The 19885-nt window shown below is 38.6% G+C and overlaps 2 protein-coding genes across 2 annotated transcripts; both read left to right on the top strand.

Annotated features, from left to right (window-relative positions):
• Positions 1-8197: 8197 nt before the first annotated feature.
• Positions 8198-16974, top strand: LOC146363203 (sperm acrosome membrane-associated protein 4-like). Its single transcript, XM_084919947.1, has 3 exons — positions 8198-8363; positions 15121-15231; positions 15833-16974. The coding sequence occupies exons 1-3, from the start codon at positions 8312-8314 to the stop codon at positions 16042-16044; spliced, it is 375 nt and encodes a 124-aa protein (XP_084776073.1). The 5' UTR covers positions 8198-8311; the 3' UTR covers positions 16045-16974.
• Positions 16975-17373: 399 nt separating this feature from the next.
• On the top strand, positions 17374-19885 carry LOC146363202 (uncharacterized). Its single transcript, XM_084919946.1, has 3 exons — positions 17374-17545; positions 18896-19006; positions 19327-19885. Exons 1-3 carry the CDS (start codon positions 17494-17496, stop codon positions 19560-19562), a joined length of 399 nt encoding a protein of 132 aa, XP_084776072.1. The 5' UTR covers positions 17374-17493; the 3' UTR covers positions 19563-19885.

The following is a 19885-nucleotide window of genomic DNA, read 5'->3' as shown; positions in this document are numbered from 1 at the left end:
TTCTTCTGTCCTCCTTTTTATTATTATTTAGCACCAACGTTTTCTGGCCACTCAGAGTCAGTAGAGAGTCCTCTTCTTCATCTTTTCATCCACTTAAAGCAGCCAGATGAAATTATAAAATTATGCAGAGTGACTGTAAACTAACTGAATTGTGCTTGATGTTGGAGCTAATGAGGTGTTTTCCCTCAGTGAAGGAGGTAGGGCTGGATGTCTTGCTTCTGGGTGTGGTTATGGTGACATTTCACATGACTGAACAACAGCTGCAGTGGTCTAACACAAGCAGAAAACAATTATTTCATGGAAAAAGTCATAAGATCTCAGTCATGCTTCTGTGGTTATTCTTAAATTAACTTTTAGGGACATGGAAAAATCGTATTTGGAGTTAGAAGTGAGTAAAACACATCTTTTAGTTTGAAAACATTCAGTATGCACTCTCGGGGTAAGTTGAAAAGACACCTTGAGCCACCATGATATGGTCGTATTTATGTGTGACTCAGTGTTTTTCCCCTCTGCACAGCAGCCGTCTGGCTAAATCAGTGGCAGAGCTGAGCTGTCTTCATTTGACCATAGCATGTAAGATTTTCCAGAGGAGGTTCCTTCATGACTCAGGATAACCTCAAACCACATCCTGGGACCTGCCCTTCGTCTCCTCCTCCTCTTAGCTCAGCCCAGTGAAAAGGAATCTCCTACTTTGTTTTGAAATACACTGAGACGTACAGACCCTGGGGGGAAAACAGACTTTTCTGTAACAGTAGTTTGTTTCCCCGAGAGCCAAAAGCAGCCCTGAGACAGTCTCCACAGGAATAATCTGGTTAGTTTAGCTCCTAATACTGTAGTGATGTGAAATATCAAGCCCTTTGCGCTGCCACACCCAGAGTCAACATTGCACCATTTTCATCTGAGGGTTTTTTTTAAAAATTTGTTTCATGATGTCACTCTAAAGCAGATCGAGCTGTCAAGAAAAAATGTTCACTGCTGACACTGAGGACACATGCATTTTAACAAAAACAAACAAAACCCCGTCTAAATCTGTGTTACAGATTAAAAATGATCTTCCTTTGTTAGAGGATTCGCTCTGGAGCTCCATTGCTTGCTGTACTTTGCAAAAATGTCTTGACACCTTTCAGTCCGTGTACCCTTTTATTTATGTTTTTGGGGGTTTTTTGGGGTTTTTTTCGGGGGGAAATTCCAGGCCACTTCAGGCAAGGATTTGTTTTTATTTACATTATATGTCACTCCTCTATAGCTGGACGCACGTTTAGCTGAAAAAAACATCAGATTTTTCTTCGTTTGTTTTATTTTCCGCATAATTGCTGTTACATTGTCATCTGCACTGTTCAAAACACTGCAATAATCCTCATGAACTCTCAAGACAGTGCACATTACTTATTGGGATTTAAGCCAAGTATGACCACCACCACAAAAGCAGAAGTTTTGGCAGTTTGCTGGTCTGTAGCATCCAGGTGTGTTAACAAAATGCCCCAGTGATTTACCAGGAGTGGACCATGCTCCAGTCAGTTCAGTCAGACTGTGCAATGCTCAGAGAAACCAAGAGCTATATGTCAGACTCTACAGGCCACAGCTAGCATGTTAAATGGTAAAGTTCATGCTTGCAGAATTAGAAACAAGTATTTGTAATTGTTTTGGCTGGAACATTGTCTCAGACAGCCGAAACCAAAGCAAAGATATTTGGCAATAATGCACAGAGCCACATTTGGAGAAAACGGCACAAAATACCTCATACCAACTGTCTGCCATGGTGGCGATCTAGGCTTGTCTTGGAGCCACAAGCGAAGTCAAGAAGAGTTTTATTGTCGTACCAACAATATACGCTCAAGTATACAATGGGACGAAATATTGTCCTCCTGGATCAAACATGCAAACTGTAAAAATAAAAATGAAAAAATTCAAATATACACATATACAACTATACAAAAATAAGATAAACTAAGAATAAGTCACCATGAAGTCCTCTGTATAGCAAAGTATTCTAGAGTCAAATGTAAGGCCATCTGCCTGACAGCTAAAGCTTGGATGAAACTGGATCATGTATTGGGACAATGATTCCAAGCACACCAGAACCCTATTTCAGGAAGCTATCCCTGCTTCCTGAAATAGGGTTTGTTGAACATCCTTTCAATCACAGGCCTAGATAATGAGTTCAACATACCCATGTTGTCTTTCACCTGGATTAACTCATCTTATCAGCTCGCTTTGTTAACACAGACTTCCCCCCCTCATGTTCACATGAAAGGGTGACATTGGCAGCCAGTCACAGTTATGGATAAGCATACTGGCAACAGAGGTTAGGAAGAGACTGCTAGTGCAGACAAATCAGCAGTGTGAGCGGAAAAGAGAAGTACCAAAAAAAAAAGTCAAAGCTTGACTATGAAGGGCACCTGCAGGCCTGGTTTTTAGGTCTCATTCTGGTTGCAGATGGTGGTGTTTTTGCAGGTATGTGGAAGGTGGAGTTAATGTGTTTAGACTAACTGTTGGAACACATTTAGCAGTCCTCTGTCTGTTATAGTCTGATTCTGGAATTTGTGGATCAGATTTATTTCTCTTGGTAACTGTTTGGCCTCGAGTCCTGATATGTAAGACAAGAGAACTGAGAGAGGGCGTGCTTTATTTTTCCAGTAACTGTATGAAGACATAAATACCAGGGAATTCAAGCTGATACTTGGATGTCTCTCCTCATAATCATCTTGTAATCTCATACACAAACAACATGTCTTCAGTACACAGCAGGAACAAACTGACTGGCCTTGCCTTTCCAACACTTTTGGAATTACCTGTAGCCTCATTATTATTGGTGAAAACCAGAACTTTAAAATGAATTGTGATACGAGAACGTTTGGGGGAAGGTAAGGAACCTTCTGCATTCTGTACAATCTATAGATGATCCAATGCAAGTTTTACTGAGGCAGGTAAAGAGTGAATCAAAATAGCCCAGGTGAGATAAGAGAAAAGCACGAAGAACAATCTCTACAAAAGATTTAGAAATAATAGGACACAGTTTACTAATATTTCTCAGCTGATGAATACAAAAACAACTCAGACCCTTAAAATACAAATACAAAAACCGCTTCCCATCAGAAGTGACATAAAATGAAATGAATCACATGTGGCAACTAAGAAACCTCTATGAGTGAGGTATGACATGAACCTTGCACACCCGCTGCATTGCTTCAGCTCAGTTCAGTTCAGTCATTTTATAGTGTCTCAACAAACCGTCAACATAAACAATATTAAAAATAGAAAATCAGGTTGCTTAAAATGTGGTGCTCTAAACATCATTCAAAACACCACCAAGTCTTTCTTCACACAGATGCACAGATGCTTTTCTGCTTTGAAAAGTGATCTGTGTGCTCGGACTGTCACAGATCACAGAATCAAGGCTGTAGCATGTATCCTCCGGGTAACTGAGAGACACTCATGTTACACCCTATTTAGCTGTGCTCTTAAATGAACTGCTGCTTGGAGTGTTTCTTTGTTTGTTCCCTTCAGTGCTCATTCACCTGAAACACCCAGACAAAGGTGTATTTATACATACAATGAAGTGAAGCCCCATGACTACACACAGGTAGCTTCCATTTGTGTAGTTACACATGATTCTAGATGTAAAGGGAGTACTAAAGGCATTTTTGATTATCTGAAACATACCATATATTTATTTTTTTTCTTTTTAAACTGGATATTTTATCTTCTAAATGTCTCTTGCTGCTTCTGCTTTTTGTTCCTGGTTGGCTTCTATCCCACACTCTTGGACGTTCCTTTTCCTCTGTTATTTCTCTGGCTGGTTTCTACCACATGCCCGCTTTCCAAATTGCAGGAATTGAGAAACTGTGGGCAAAACAATAGAGGCATTTCACCGGGCTCAAACAACCTCCCTCACACCAAAGCATTTCAAAACCATGACTCTAAAGATGCTGTTTCATAACTCTTTCTCCCCGCAGCGAGAAGGCAAATTTTCCTCTATTTCCTCTGCAGAACAAACCCAAACAACCACACAGACCAAACAAGAAAACAAACCCCAACAAATATGTTGTGAGCGATGTTAAAAAACTGTTAGGAACTTCCTCCACCCAAGACTGCTCATCTGTCACTTAATTGCATGTTTGCAGACAAGCAAACAGAAATATGTTGGAGAACAAATTCTGGGCAAGACGAGACCTGCTTGAATAACACAACCATTCAAAGTTTGAACTAAAGTAAAGTTGTTTCATCACCGCGTCCATGACAGAAGCATGATATATATAATTTCTGTGTCAAAACAGAGGTACTATTATTCAGGCTGGCCTGAAGTAACTTCCTTCAGGTGATTCAGTGAGACAGGTCAATTAAGATTTTGTTAATTTCAGGAAGACAAAGCTGCCCTTATTTCTAATTTCAGTGCAAACTTTCAGTACAGACCAAAGAAAGTCTTGAGACTGAGGACAATAACTTCTCTTGCTTTTTTTATGCATGTAAGTCAGTAAGTAAGATGGGATCAAAGCAAGAATGGCCTCATAAATCAGAATGAACCAGTGACTTAGTCAACTCAGACCCGAGCATGCAACATGCTATTGTGGGTAAGAGCTTTAAGGTTTGTAATAAATCTTGGTGCTCAATAATAGACAGTATCCTTTATACGTAAGCACAGCAAAGATGTATCGATATAAAAGTGGACAACAGAAGATTAGAACAACACGATCTGATGAGTCTTGATTTCTATTGTAACACTCGGAATGTAAGGAACAGAATTTGACATCCATCCTATCAGACTGATGGTGGCCTAATGCTGTATTATTTTTTTTCAAAACTGGTTTCCTGAACATGACAGTTTTTAAGCCAATAGAGCACCTTTGGGATGTGCAGCAACAGGAGATTCCCATCATGGATATGCAACAAGCAATTGTGCAGCAACTGCGTGATGATGTCAGGTGAAAATGGACTAAAATCTCTGACTAATATTTGCCATGTAGAACTGAAGCAGCTGTGAAGGCAAAAATGGGTCCAACCTGGTAATAGCGAGGTGTACATGATCAGTTGCTCAGTGAGTATATATTTATGCTAACTATCCCAGCTGTGATGAATGAAAGGCTCCGTAGTTTTGATATTAGCTCCGAGAACATTATCTGTTTATGTGTGTGTAGACATAAAACCCCAATTTTCATGCAGATTAGCTCTGGGCTATAACCCATGTAACCCAGTTAGGCTGGTTCTCTCTCTCCTTGGTTCGCTGTAAATGTCCCCAAGTCAAACACTCTAACCGCAAAGCACACACACAAAAAACAAAACAAAACAAACAAAAATAACAATAAAGAAACACACACAACCCACAAGCTCAAATGAACCACATGCCATACAACTTTATTGTTATTAATTTTGTTGGAAGTTAGCAAACAACAAAAGTTCACACTGCTATACTTAGAGTAAGAGAGTCCACTTAAGACGAAACCCACCACACTAGAGAACCATTCAATCACTGCTAATAGCTTACACCTGCCCAGGTATCCCCACAAACCAGTTTAGTGCAGAAACCCAAACCAAGGTCCATGAAGTGCCACATCATAACTGAGCTCTGAGGGATTTTTGAGGACTAGCACTTATTGGAAACGAGCCAAAGCAGCCATTCAGTGCACATCAGACTTGCCTAACAAATGGCTGCACGGCGTGGGTCATTATAGGGGAAAATTCTGCAAGTCTATTTCCCAATGTTTCCGTACTGACTACTAATAAAATGTGGTTCTGTTCAAAAATCAACATCAGTTTTTTTTGCACTTCTGCATCGGCTCTGGAGGTTGCTGCTTGCCATCACCTACCTGTTGAAAAATAGCTAAAGGCTCTCCAACAATTTGTTAATAGGGATGTTTACTTATGTTTCCAACAATCGATGTGAGAGATCTTAATCAAAGCATGAAAAGTAGCTCTGTGTCCCTTTCTCCATTACATGGGAAAGCTGAAATAAACCCTTTAAAAAAAAAAAATCAAGTATCAGTTCTTTTTCTTTTTGCTCCCACCTGGTGGGAGGTGGGGCTAAATATCCCTCAGTTTGTTGTGTGTCACTAATGTGTAACCCTCATCCAGTTGTGGGAAATAACAGTATCATATTACTAGAGAGAAGTTGATGCTTTAACTGGGCCTTCACCAGAAGACATCTCATTAAGTTCTTTTAAGGTGTCAGCCAGCTCAAAGGGATTTTGCCCTCCCAGAAATTGTTATGTTAATTATTTTCTGGAATTTGAACACGTAAGATTATGAAGTAATTGTGAAATAACAGGTCTGCTCATTAGAAGAAAAGTAATATTTCAAATGAGAAGCTGACACAGACGTGTAACATTATGCCGTGTCCTCCTTAAGAACGTCAGTACTGTATCTTATAACACCGCACGAGAGAGCAGAAATCCACTCTCGTTCAGTGATTTTGTATTTCAGTAACAAAGAAAAACCGAAAAAATCTGCTGGGTCACAACACCTGAGATCCCTCTAAACCAGGGATGGGCAAATTATTTTCCCATGATGCAACATTAGAAACTAGGATTGTTGCGACGGACCAACAGAAACTGAACCAATAAGCTTATAAAAAGATGAAAATTAATACTGAGCAGAACGGAGTTTATTTATTCTCAGTTATTAGGGAAAGTATGATTTTAATTATCCTATACGGTACTTTTTGTGTTGGGACTTTTGTAAATTCCTCAAAATACAGGGCAGTGTCCTTTTGAACATGAACATCACAACTTTATTTTACCAGGTCTCACTCATCCAGTCACTTTTTAAATTTAATTTTTAGGAATAATAAAGCAAACATTGTTTGACTTCCCTCAACTCTGTTAACTGTAACATATAATAAGTGTCTAAAGATGAGGCCACTTAAACTCATAAAATGACCAAAAATACATACATAAGTGGACACACTATGTATTTTTGGTCATTTTTGGTCACATTTAGTAATTTATTGGAGTAAAAATGGCATAAATGTTGCAAATTTAGCAACAATAAATCACCTGTGTAGACATAAATAGTTTAGATGTTATAAACACATGAAGACACAGTGTGTCTAGGTTTCAGTATCCACAGATCAGCAGATCTATTACCACTTATGTTGATACATTGTGTCTATGCTGGCAACTAATGAGCATCAAAGAAACATTATAAACCCAGGTAGAAACACTGTAATATATCAAAATATAAGCACATAGGGTAACCAGAGCCCAACAAGCTACACGTGGATCAGACTGTTCGTTTCTGTGGAACTATATCGAGGTCTGAAATGTTGATATATCTTTTACGATATGGGACTTTTAGAACAGTTATTCAGGTGAAAGGTTTGGCATTGATCACATGAGGAGCAATTATTCTGTATTTTGTACCAAAAATATTTTCCAACATCTTTACAAGAAACTCACATTAAAAGGCTTGTGCCCAAGATGAAAACAAACCAGAGTCACTTATAATCCATCTGGTTTATCTTACCAAGTGAGCAAACATTTGATTTACACAACTGCTTTTTACCTTTACTGGATTACCATGATCTGCTTTTTTATGAATGCACGTGCCCAGTACCTAAAGATGTCGGATACTATCTAACATTGTGCTCTATGTTTTATTACTGGCTGTGGAAATCATGTACATCACTCTGCCTTGTGAACACTTGTCTGTACGGAATATTGTATTTGTCTTTTACTTGTTATGTGTTATATTTGTTGTAACTTTTTCTGCCCTGTTGGTCACATCTCTCTTGGAAATGAGATTTAAAGCTCAATGAGACGTTTTATTTGGATAAATGAAGGATAATAAAAACTTGAAGTGTATGTTTTCCAGTGTTCTTGTGTGATAGTCTTTGTACACTTTTGTGCATCTTTTATACCACAAAAAACTGTTAAAACTGTCATTTTATCTGATTTTGTGTCTGATAATCATCTGTGGTATTAATGGGAAAGTATCCAAAAATCCTGACTTTGCGTGATTTATATGACTGGGAAAGTGGGAAACCTGGTTAATATCGTCACCAAGAAATGAGCTACGAGCCAAACAAACTCAACATTTCCCAGCTTTCCTGTATTTATAACTTCCTGCTTTCAGGTAATCTTCCTACCTGTATGAGCTGTGTGAAGGTCGACACAATCACGATGGATGTTCAGAATGAGCTCCTCTGATTGGGTAACGGTGGCATTTGGTAAGGAGGGGGAGGATTATAAATGCAGCGATGGCGGAAAAGTTTGTCGTTTGGTCGAGATTATAACGGTCTGAGAGCTCACAGGCAGCCAGCTCCTTCTAAAGCGCACTTTCTTCATTTGTTTCTCTCCCTCTCTTCTTTTAACCCAAGATGAACAGAGTTACCCTCCAGCTTTTTGCAGTCGGATTGTGCTTTGCAATCGGTAAGTTTTAAAAAAAACAAACGCACAAGTAAATATTCGATTTAATTGCAGCTTACCCGTTATTCGAATTATTCAATAAAAATGGGTTTTCTCTAAATACGTTTGAAGTGAACTGCTACCTTTAAAGACTTAAGTTTGAATTTTAGCAATAAATGTTTAAGTTGAACTTTGCTGTAGTCGGTAACTATCACCTGCACAGTCATGTGTGCTCCTAATTAACGCCTTACTTTTTTGTACAAGTTTTATGATTAAATTATGTTTAAGATCTTTATTTTCGTTCTAAACTGAGCTTTTATATGTTCTAATACCGTTTTATATGTGTATCTTTTTTTTTTGTCCTGGAAACTTTACCATTATTTTTCCACTTTCTTTGGAAAATGTGTCCTTTAATTTTTTTTTTTTTTTTGGATGGGTGTGTCCTTGTTGGAGGGTGCAGGGCTGTTTTTGCTGGGTGTGTGCGCAAAAGAAGGTATAAACACCACCTAGACGAATGTAAAAATGAGGAAACCTTCCCTTTTGGGCGTAAACTAAATCAAATATCAGTTTGTTTGTTTTTTCCCCATAATGTTGGTTATCTCTCTGTGGTTTTAAATGGTATGTTCTAGTTTATCTCATAATCTGGGTAGAGATCTTTTGACTGTTGCAGATAAGATATGAAACATTTAAAACCCCAGCCACATATCAAAGTTTGTGAATAGTAATGCATATTAAACCACTCATATGAAATGCAGCTCTGATTTATTTATGCTGTAAACTATAAATGTATATGGAAATGCGCTGCTTCTAAGTGTAGCTTTGATAAAATGGAGACACTCCACTCCAAAAATATAAAAAATAAAGACAGTTGCACAGAAAATAAATGCTTCTGCATACAAAGCTGACATTTATCTCAAATGAGCGTTGTTAGTTTGACCCTTAATAAACTTGTGCTGGTTTTGTAGGCAGCCGGTTGGAGGTTGCTAGGGGAAAATGTGTCTTCATGATTGCATGCAATTCATCTGATCATTATTAGATTTTGTGGTTGCTCATAGCTTGCACGGAAGATGACGTTTTCAGTAAGCCTTCACAGCTACTCCCAAAGCAGAAATATTTAGAGGTGTTGCCTGAGCACTATGGCTAACATGTGTTAAATGTCAGCTTCACTCAATTTTATTTCAGATTTTGTGGCAATCAGCTCGTGATCAAAACAATTGCAAGGTGGTTTTCAACAACCAGTTGAGGGATAGCCTCTCTTTCCCCTCGCAACCAATGGTGGTATCAGGTCCAATGTGTTATGTATGATGGTGCCCTATTGCTAAAAGTAGCTAATAACTTAAGTTGTCCTGTGAAAAATTTATATTGACAAGCTTAAGTGCCGATTCAAAGTCACCCATGGCAAATTGGGATAATAATTTGTTTTAAAAAAAATCTTTATAGCTCAATGAGCAAAGGACCTTTGCAAAAAAAGTTCCAAAAATATTTAAATTTGTCTTCCATACATTATCCGGCATTGTGACTTAAATGCATTACTGGTAAGTGAAATGATATGGAGAGTTTTATTTAAATTGGTTGGTTAAAGCTAGCCAAAAGTGCGAATAACTGATTAAAATAATCAGAAAAGAGGTTAAGCTACCAAAGGCTTTGGCTAAAGATGGCAGCTAATAGATTTGGTGAAACTAAAGCTTCATAGTTGACTTAAATTTAAAAAAATTCTTTTCAAAAGTATTAACAGCAGTGATTAAACCTCTAGCTAAAGGTAATGAGTAGACAACTGACTTTTATTTGACTGAAAAAGTAAACCATTGAGCCACTTTGTTAAAATATACCAAAACAAAGCGTATAAACTGCTACAGTCGTTTTAATTTTCGGAGTGTCCCATTGAAATTGAGGAATTGGTTTGCTAAAGAGTGGTTAAATGACTATTTTTCTCAAAGAATGAAACTTGTATCGAGGTTCATGTACAAATGCCTAGAAATGATCAGTATCACCTGGTTTAGCTAGAACAGTAGCGCTAACACTCTGCTAAGTCTTTAAACAGTTTAAGTAGCTCAAAGAAGTTTATGTGAAATCGTCAGGACTGTGTTTTGTTTTCAATTGGTCGTCTTGTTTTTACCTTAACAATTAGGTTTACACTTTTTTTTTTTTTTTTTTTTAAACTTCAAAATAAACAGAATAATGTGGAAAATGTCTAGATGGAGGTGAAATCAAATTTCTTAACATTTTATTAGAGAATTAAATTATTTTGTTAGCATGTTAAATGATGTGTATTGTATGATTCACCTGAGTGACTAAGACTTCGGCTGTAGCGTTTACCCTCTGTGCACATCCCAGGCTTTATTTTAATGCTGATTATTGCAGGCTCCAGGGTGAGGCAGCTTGTTTGTGATATGCGGAGAAGTGCTTTTTTTTTTTTTTTTTTAAATCCACCCCCAGGCTGTTAAACACAAAGTCAAGTAAAAACTTGCCAGGCATTACATTAAATTTCTGTCCTTGTAGTAGTTGAGACTTTGCCAAAGGTTCAAATTCCTCTGCTGTCCAGCCTTCCTATTTTATTTTATTGTTTTTCTGCTTGTGTTGTGTTTTACACCCTTTGTCCAGTTTTGTCCTTGAGATTTCAGCTGCTGTGTTCTGTATTCCATTTCAAACCACACCTTTCTGGGATCTGTATTGTCATCCTGGCTGCTTGCTGTACCTTCAGGCAATAATGCTGACCTTTTACTTGTGTGACCAAAAAGTGATCCCCATATGGTGATAATTGCATAAAGGTGTTTGGGTGTGTCTGAAGTGAATGATTCAGACAGTGGACTGGTTCATTTCTGAAGGAAACTTGTTACAGGCCAGTGAAATGTTTCCCAAATCACCAGCTCACATAAAAATAGACAAATCGTCACCTCTGTTCAGCTACCAGCTGCTTTAAATCCTTAGTCAATAAATCTAAGTAATCTACAGTGTTCACTGCCAAAGAGACATTTTTGATATGCTTGAGATGTGATGTGGAAGTGACTGTAGTGGTTTACACATTTATTTTTTTTTTTCCTTGCATGCAAAAGATTCCTTTCTTGAGCCACAAACTCACACTGGGAGGGAAGGGGCATGCCTGGATACATGGGAGGGTTGCACCAGGAAGCGTATTTGGAGTGAATCTGTGCCAAAATCAGACATGCAGGCATGGATGACATACTCAATGATACTCCCCAAAAAGAAAAGCAATTATAACAATTAGACTAAATGGAGACTAAAGTAAACATGATAGGAATACAAAGGGAGTAAAGATGGGCCATTGGCTCCACCCTGCACACAGTAAACCCTGCGCCGCCCCAGGCAATGTAAGTGTATTTGTTTGCCATGATCAGTTGATGGTAACTGAAATGAATCATAGCTATTGGTAAGAAAACATTTTAAAGCTTAACTTAGCTTTAACTTCTGAATTATGTATTCCTAAGGTGTTTCATTTGGCCCGCTGCCTTTTGATTTTGGGATAACTGTTCAGGTGAGAGGATTTGATTCCCTTTCTAAAAATGTGAATATCTGACACACTTCCCACCACAAACCAGCTGCTCCTATTCATGGTGTCCCCATGGCAAGTTTTTAGCTTTAAATCCAAACGCAAACTCGTGTGAGCTGCCAGGGACCATTAATCTTTAGTTTTTTATGAGCAGTTACAGGGTGAGGACCATCAAAAGCGCTATACAAATACAGGCCATCATCCCTCCTTGAAAGAAGCCTTTAAACACAGTCGCTCTCATAACAGATTTCATGAGCTTGTTTGCATGTTTCCCGACTTCCTGGTTTAATTTCTTTCCATATTGCAGCACATGACTCATTGTTTGGCTGCTGGTATTTAGTCAGTGCCTCATCCCTTCGTCCTTTTCCAGCAGATTCCCACAGTTCTAAATCTGAGCCTTGTGAGTTTGTTTTTTGTTCCCCAAATTGTCCTGCCCCTCCAGTCCTGTGCAGTTGACATGTTGGCACTACCACCCCACTGCCGCTTTTGCAACAACAAAAGAAACATCCTCATTTAGCTCTGCATTCATTACCATAGACACAACACCTTTCAATATACTTTGTCCAACTAGTATGTGCTTTGACCTTGGAGTGGAAAATCACAGGTCCACAGCCTGCAGCTTTACTCTGTGAGCGATAGAGGGCAGTGTAGGACTGAGGCTCAACTTCGTTAGTAATGTGGCACATCTGACTGCTCAAAGAGTGTTCCTTCATTATTAAAGAACAGCCTGCTAACGAAATCCGTTTTAAATTTGGGCAATTCAGTAAAAAGCAGAACTGTGCCTGTTATGTTTTTAATGTGTTGGAAAGCTTCTTGTACAAGGTGCCTATGCTCCTCAGAGTCTGCAAATCCCTCAGAAATGATCACATTAACATGTTATCTATAAATGTTCAAAGTAAATATAGGTGTCTGTTTCCCTAAGCCTTCTTCACATTTCTTAAATTAATTAATACTGTTCATAGGGAAGTATCTGAATTATGCTGGACCAAAGAGGATTTTCAGAATTGTGCCTTGTTTTCTAAAAGTATTGTAGCTTGGATATAGATTTATAAAGTCATTACATTTTAGAAAGGATGACTCGATGTGATATATTTAATAGCTGAGAATAAAGAGATTACAGTTCAATGCTAAATAGTTTCTAGGCTTGAAATGCATGCAGCTAATTTATTGTTAATTCAGAGTAAATGTCCTTTGAAACATCCAGCCATTGTGTTCAAAGCACTTGTATAGTGGTTACAAAAACAAAAAATCCAGGAAGTTCCTTGTTATTTAATTATTACATTACTTAATTACTCTGTGGCATCGATGGCCATAAAGATAACAAATGTCCGCCTTCACATTTTCTAAAGCTGATCATCGGGAAGAATTGGTCCAGAGGCTGATCTTTAAACTCTGTGTTCTCCAGCTGGCAGTAAAGACCACCAGTCATATGCTGATGCATCACCTCAAGTGAACGAATGTGCTGCTGTAACTGGGCACCCTCTAACCCTGAAACACTAAAAATAACACGCCTTACCTCAGGTTTGTTTTCTATAAAAATGTGACGTATGTGCATGAGTTGGCTCCGTGAAGGTGGAGGAACTGGTTGGATTGGAGAGGAAGTCTTGCAACACATCTCTCAGCAGTCTTGGTTATATCCTGTCACCATAACTAAACAAACAAACCTACCATAAGAAAGTTCTCAAATGTGTCTCTATCAAATTTGATGCAAGAAAAATAAAAATGTGGTCCTATAGCTACTTTTTACTGAAGGTGCTGTATTTGATAACTTGATGTTTCTTTCCTCCCGTTGTTAACAGGACCTCCAGGTTTGACTACATTCACATGTTTATGATTAGTTGTCCTTTTATATGAAAGCTTCTTGATACGGTAATTCAAATCTTGGTTGTATCCTAATACAGATTTATTTTAAATTAAGTTACCTCTACTACATAAACAAACTGCCACATGACATGAGCTCAAGGGTGTAACCGAAACCGGCTGGGGCGGGTGTGGGGTTGTTTTCTCGGTACAAAGGTGTGGATGTGATATAGCTCTTTTTTTTTTTTTTTTTTTTTTTTTTTTTCCCCTTGTAATTGAACTGAAACATCAGAACACATTGTTACAGTGCTCGCACCACAACACAATTCTCTCCCCCCCCTCGACGTATTGGACGATTAAAAAGGAGGGAACTAGTGAGCTGAGGAAGGGCGTGAGTCAAGGCAGATGATGCTTAGTCATCACGCTAGTTATGCAATTACTTCAGGTGAACACTAATTGTGATTGGTTACTCATCATAAGATGTTTTATTAGGTTACTAATCTGGAAGATTTTGTCTGCAGCTACATGTTGTGTTTCCTTTTTTGTTTTTTTTTCCTCCCAGCTTGTCAGAAGTGGCAGTAATTCTAAATTGTCTGTAATTAAATTTTAAAATGTCACATTTAAGACAATGATTAAAAGTTGTAGACTTGAGGAACAACTTAAGCTGTAGCCCAAAACTACAAAGATGATTTCAGGGTAAAGTTGTAAGCTTTGAACATTTTAAACTGTTTTATTTGTTTAATGCTGCATTCACAATATAAGCAGTTTGAGTTCTAATAAGCCATAGTATTACAATGCTTTAATTTCCCTGTCTCATTGGTTACTGCTCAATGTTGTACAGTTTGTGCCCAATTCTTTCTAGTGACGCACTCAAAGGTAGCTTAGTGACACTTATCCTGAGGTGTTTTTTGCAAGGTTTGTCAACACACTCTCTGCACTGAGGGAAAGTGTAATAACAGGTTGTGAAATCACAGCTTGTACCAGGATGGTGTTATCAGAGACCAGTCATGCTTCTTGTTTTTGTCTTAAAGCAGATTACAGCTGTCTCACAGGTTCTATTGAAAAAGCTGAATTGGTCTCTAAGGGGTTCTGCATACATAAGCAACATTTACAGTCTTAAAAAATTGAATAAGAGGAAGTGCTTTCATGAGAAGACTGGGACTACGTTCTTTTATAATCTGCTCAGAAGAACTGCTCCAGAGGGTTCCTTTTAACACATGTAGGGCCTAAAGAGAGCCTCCCCTGTGCTTCAGACTGAAAGTCATATTTTTCTTTATCTCAGACTTTGTCCTTATCTGTTAAATGCCAGACGTCGATACCCTAATGGAGGACAAACACTGAAAGGCCTCTTTTTCTCAGCCTCTATTTCAAGTGGCTGTGAACAATGCAAATGTTTGAACTCCCATTTATTGCTTGTAACAAACTAAACTGTTTCCTCTTTTCTTCTCCCTTTTTCTCCAAATCTGATATCAGCCCAAGCTCTTGTATGCTACCAATGCACCATTGGGATTGGAAGTCTGTGTGTGACGTCTGAAAAAACATGTGCAAGCGGCGAACTGTGCTACAGTGGAGTTGGGAAAGCAAGTAAGCACGCCAGTGGCTACGAATGTGAACACACTGCATTCTTGTAAAGCTTGTCGTCAGCTCTCAGGTGAAACCTCTGCATTCTTAAAATGCAAACACAAAGGGAGAGTTTTAGACATTCCCCTGCATGTGAACTGATGATTTTTCTAAATGTGATCGTTGTGCTGCAGGAACAAACTCTCGATTGCCCTGTCACTGATTTGAAACTTACGTTTTGTTTTTTGTTTTTTCCCATTCAAGTTGATCCTTCTCAGTTGGGGAATTTCTACCTGTAACATGTAGCCATGTTACATTGTCAGGCTTTCCAGGATAAGCTAAATGATTATTGACTGGTGACAAAGAGCATGTGGTTTCAGTCCAATTCATCTTTCACACATTAGTTTTCCAAATTTCAAAATGGCAATAGCAAAAACGCTTCATGACCAGACTTCACAAACGGTTGCAGGATCTCTTTTTATAATGCTTGGTCCTCACATGAAGAGCTACCAATTCTGCAAACTGAACTTGGCTCACTTTCTAGACTTTTGCTGACATGTTAAAACTCTAAAGAATCTGCGAGCACCCTGAGTGGTAAACGCTGACGCTGTTTGTTGTTCCACAGTTGGATTTGTGGACATCAAGATGAAGGGTTGCCTAGCAGTAGCGAACTGCAACAAGACTGAAGATGTGGACTTTGGCACAAACAAGACAGTCTACAAGATGACCAAGACGTGCTGCAACACAAACCTATGCAACGCAGCGCCCGGCATCCCCACGCTGAGCCTGGCCCTCACCACCATCTCTGCTGTGTTTGTGGGAAACCTCCTGGTTTGACAGAAGATGCCACCAGTTTAAAATGCAAACATGGATGCAACACACACCAGAGATTTGATAAAATGTCCTTAAACATGAGGTTTTTGTAATCATGGAGTTTTTTTTTTTTTTTCTTTTTTCATTATGGGTCTTTTGTTTGCTGTCCTTGAGTTATGTTGCAGTTTTGCTTTCAGATGTTTTTCAATTAATTCAATCTTTTAAACATTTTTCTTTATTTGGGTCAGCCTGCATTTCACTGTAACAGATGCTTAATAAAGTCTGTTTATATTAATCAGGTGTGCTACTATATCAACATGCATTTTGGTGTAATTAGGAAATTCCTCACAGGTTATTCAACTAATTGTTTTCTAGCTCTGTCGCTGTCAGAACGCCTCAAACGAAGAGTTTGATACTCTGAGCATCGCTGCCAGCGTTGCATTTGAAGATGGTGGGGTGGGGGTTAGTTTTAAGGCTAAACCAAATGTGTTTCTTATCTTACGGAGTGGAAACTAAGAAGGGGAGTAAGTGTAAACTAGCTGTATAACATTATTACTACCTGTGAAACATACTAAAGCATAACGGGTGTTTATGAACGCATTATGGAGCTTAAGGCTGGCACCAGTTCATCATTCTTGTTTCTCCCCCTTTCCCCATGCCAGGTCTAAATATAACTTTTTTTTCTTTTTTTTTTTTTTTTTTTTTTTTTTTGGTCGTGTGTGTGTGTGCTATATGGGAGTAATGGGGATGTATAGACTAACGCGTCTTGATCAGATTTGTCTTCATATACACATTTCCCCGTTTGCAAAAACGTTTGTGTTAAACTAGCTAGTTTGGCAATACTTTCAAAAGAGATCCTTTTTTGGGTTAAAAATGTATATTTTGATGCTTCAAAGTCTTTAAATAAAACTATTGAAACTGGAGAGAAGTGTGTATTGGGTTTGATTTCTTTACTGCTGATGAAACAAATCTTTCTTTCTTTGTGAAACTGCCAGATTTACTGGTTAACCAGGTTTCAGTGCCACTTTGCCCAGAGAGACTTTATCGATGTGTCATATGTGAGATTAAACAGATTATTCTGGGGTTCTGAGGTCATTTCTAGAGGGGAAAAAAAGGGGGTAAACCTAGAAATAACTCTTATTAAATTATTCTGTAATAAAAGCAAAATTTACTTAGAAGAACCACTTAGTCGGTAGTTCTGTTTTTTGTTTTGTTTTTACGTTTTTCAGCCTCACTGCTTTCATCATTCATAGCATTCCTTCGCTCATTAGCACTCCCTCTCCCGTCCACCTGAGGTGACAAAGAAGACAAACGGCTTAGAGAAAAAACTGTTGTCCACTCCCTTCAGCTGGCAAACATAAATCTGTCCCCACCAAACAAGCTCATCAGTTTATCAAGAAGTGCCAAGAGCCAGCAGCCTCTCTGTGGAAGGACTTTCTGAGGACTCAAAGCCAACGACCAAATCAACGCAAGATGGCAAAGATCGTGCTTGTAGTCATTGCAGCTGTTGCATCCTTCATGCTGGGTAAGGTTATCCAATCAGTTCTCTGCATTGGTTAATGATAAAATGAGGTTACAAAAATAACACAAATATTACGATATCTTATATAATACAAGGAAATCAGAGGAGCTAAAAAAGGTGCAAAATTATCTTTTTTTCCTGAAAAGCTTTAGATAAGTATTACCGCTAAGTTCCTTTTTGGTGATAAAAATCATTGTCTTTAGTAAATTATTTTGGTAGCAGGGTAAAAATAAATTCAGGACTCTGGCAAACTTATTGTGGTGGTTTTTATTTATTTTTCCATAATTTCAGAAATAAAACATCTGCCATCATCCCAGCATTTAAAAAAATGTTTTTTTTCTTTGTGCTGAGGGTAATCATTCACTTCACAGGGCACTAAAAAAACAGTAGAAGACAGCTGGTTAAGGGACTATCGAGAGTGATGGGATGTTGTTGGTTTTTTGACAAAACTGGTCAAATTCTCCTCATGGTAACATCTAAGTAAGACTCCTGTAACTGAGTCAGAAGCAAACACTGTGCCTGCTTTGTGTTGTTTGGGCCAACTGCACATGAGCACCACACGATGTCAGGAGAATCCGCTCCAGCTTTGCCCAAAGATGCTCTTTCTCACATTCTGGAAATGCAGACATTTTTTGTGTGTGTTGCCAAGCTGCGAAGCCTGAGTGAGGCATGCAGGAAGCAGAATTAATACGTTATATGATATTTGGATATTTGCCCGTGCTGTTTTTTTTTTAACTATCTGAATAATTAATGCCCAAACTGACTGAGCTGCTGCTCAGGGTGAGGTCTATAAAAGTTCAGGCCTCTGGTGTATTTATGATTAATGACAAGTCTACTAAAATAACAGCAGACTGACTCTTTTTCAATCCTCCAAATTAAATAAAACCTACTTTGAGGTCCCATTTTGTGAAAGTGTTTTTGTTAACAGCATGTTTCTGTACTGAATTGAGATGATAGCCTTTTAACATATAAAGCTGATTGACTCACAGCTGTTGCTCACACCTCTGTACAGGGTGTGGCAGACCAGACATTTTCCATTGCAGCTCAAGGCTCAGACACACCTGGTGCAGGGCAAAACTGACTGGACAGGGGAAAAAACACAAATAATCAGAAACAAAAACTTGACTGCTTTATCAACCTGATTTTTTTTTCCACTGATAAAAATACTTTTGGCTACTCCCTTTGTCACCCTGGGTAGTGCCACATGTTTGATTTTGCCGGATGACCAACACGGGATGTGTGTCTCTGGCTGTAAAGTAACCGGTGACCGTTTCCTTGCCAAGCGACTATGTCAATCACTTCTGATCAGCTCAAAATGATGTTCACTTTTCTGCTTTCCTTTGTGTGTTTCAGTGGATTCCCTGTCATGCAAAAAGTGCAGCTTTGGCCTTGTGGGGTTCTGCTTGTCCGGCAGTACAGAGACCTGCTCTACCAACACCAGCACCTGCTATACTGGAACTGTGGGTAGGTCACCTCCTGATTGTTTTAAACATCACAGGAATGAATCACATAAATTATACCTGTCTACTTTCACAAATGTATCTGAAGACATACCCGATGTCCTCAGCTGCCAAAACAAAGTAGGTGGTAGCTGGGTGACAGTGGAAAATTACTAGTTAACAGGTGCTGTGCTTTAAAGAAAAGTCAGTTCAACTGGTTTAAGGTTATAAAAACAAAAGTGCAGTATTAAAATAGGACTGAAAAACTTTATACTGTATATATTTTAAATGCCATTCTTCACCTCTGTAAGTCTCAATAGCCTAACATAACTTTTCTCTCTCCAGCTTTCCCATCACTCACCAGCTTCTCAGGCTTCACCAGCCGGGGCTGCCGAAGTGACACTACAGCTTGCAACATGACGTCTAACAGCACCCTGCTGGGAGTCAGCTACAACCTCACAATCAAGTGCTGCTCCACGGATAATTGCAACCCCACAAGCGGTGCCCCATCTGCCAAGATCACCCTTTCTGCCGCCATTGCTGCAGCCGTCCTGGCCTCCGCTTGGGGAAGCATGTTGTGATCAAACTTCACACAATGCTAGCTAAAGCCATTCGTACCAAAAAACTAAGAAAAAACATGTTCTTTACACTCTATCTAAAATGAAGTCTTTGGATCTCAGCAGTTATTAAGTAAACTTATATGCATAGTCATGCAGCGAAGTTTTTTTGTCACATAAAACACAAACCTCCAGTGCCAACGTCATGAAAGTTAATCTATGAGATGTTTCAGGGAAACATTGAGTTTGTAAGTCTTCCATGTTGTTGCTTTCCTTTTTTGTTTTTATCCTTTTAATGACTATGTTATGAAAATAAAAGAAGTTCTAAAAAGTATCTTTAGCCTCAG

Source organism: Perissodus microlepis, chromosome 22 (genome assembly GCF_051167445.1).
Source record: "Perissodus microlepis isolate ML-2025 ecotype Zambia chromosome 22, ASM5116744v1, whole genome shotgun sequence".
Lineage (NCBI taxonomy): Eukaryota > Metazoa > Chordata > Actinopteri > Cichliformes > Cichlidae > Perissodus > Perissodus microlepis.
This window is presented reverse-complemented; position numbering and strand designations above follow the sequence as displayed.

Bases quoted from the DNA above. Each gene is read 5' to 3' on its own strand.
- LOC146363203 (XM_084919947.1), top strand. From the start codon at position 8,312: ATGAACAGAGTTACCCTCCAGCTTTTTGCAGTCGGATTGTGCTTTGCA. The intron at 8,364-15,120 runs GTAAGTTTTAAA...ATCTGATATCAG, and splicing joins CGGATTGTGCTTTGCAATCG to CCCAAGCTCTTGTATGCTAC. The intron at 15,232-15,832 runs GTAAGCACGCCA...GTTGTTCCACAG, and splicing joins CAGTGGAGTTGGGAAAGCAA to TTGGATTTGTGGACATCAAG.
- LOC146363202 (XM_084919946.1), top strand. From the start codon at position 17,494: ATGGCAAAGATCGTGCTTGTAGTCATTGCAGCTGTTGCATCCTTCATG. The intron at 17,546-18,895 runs GTAAGGTTATCC...TGTGTGTTTCAG, and splicing joins TGTTGCATCCTTCATGCTGG to TGGATTCCCTGTCATGCAAA. The intron at 19,007-19,326 runs GTAGGTCACCTC...TTCTCTCTCCAG, and splicing joins CTGCTATACTGGAACTGTGG to CTTTCCCATCACTCACCAGC.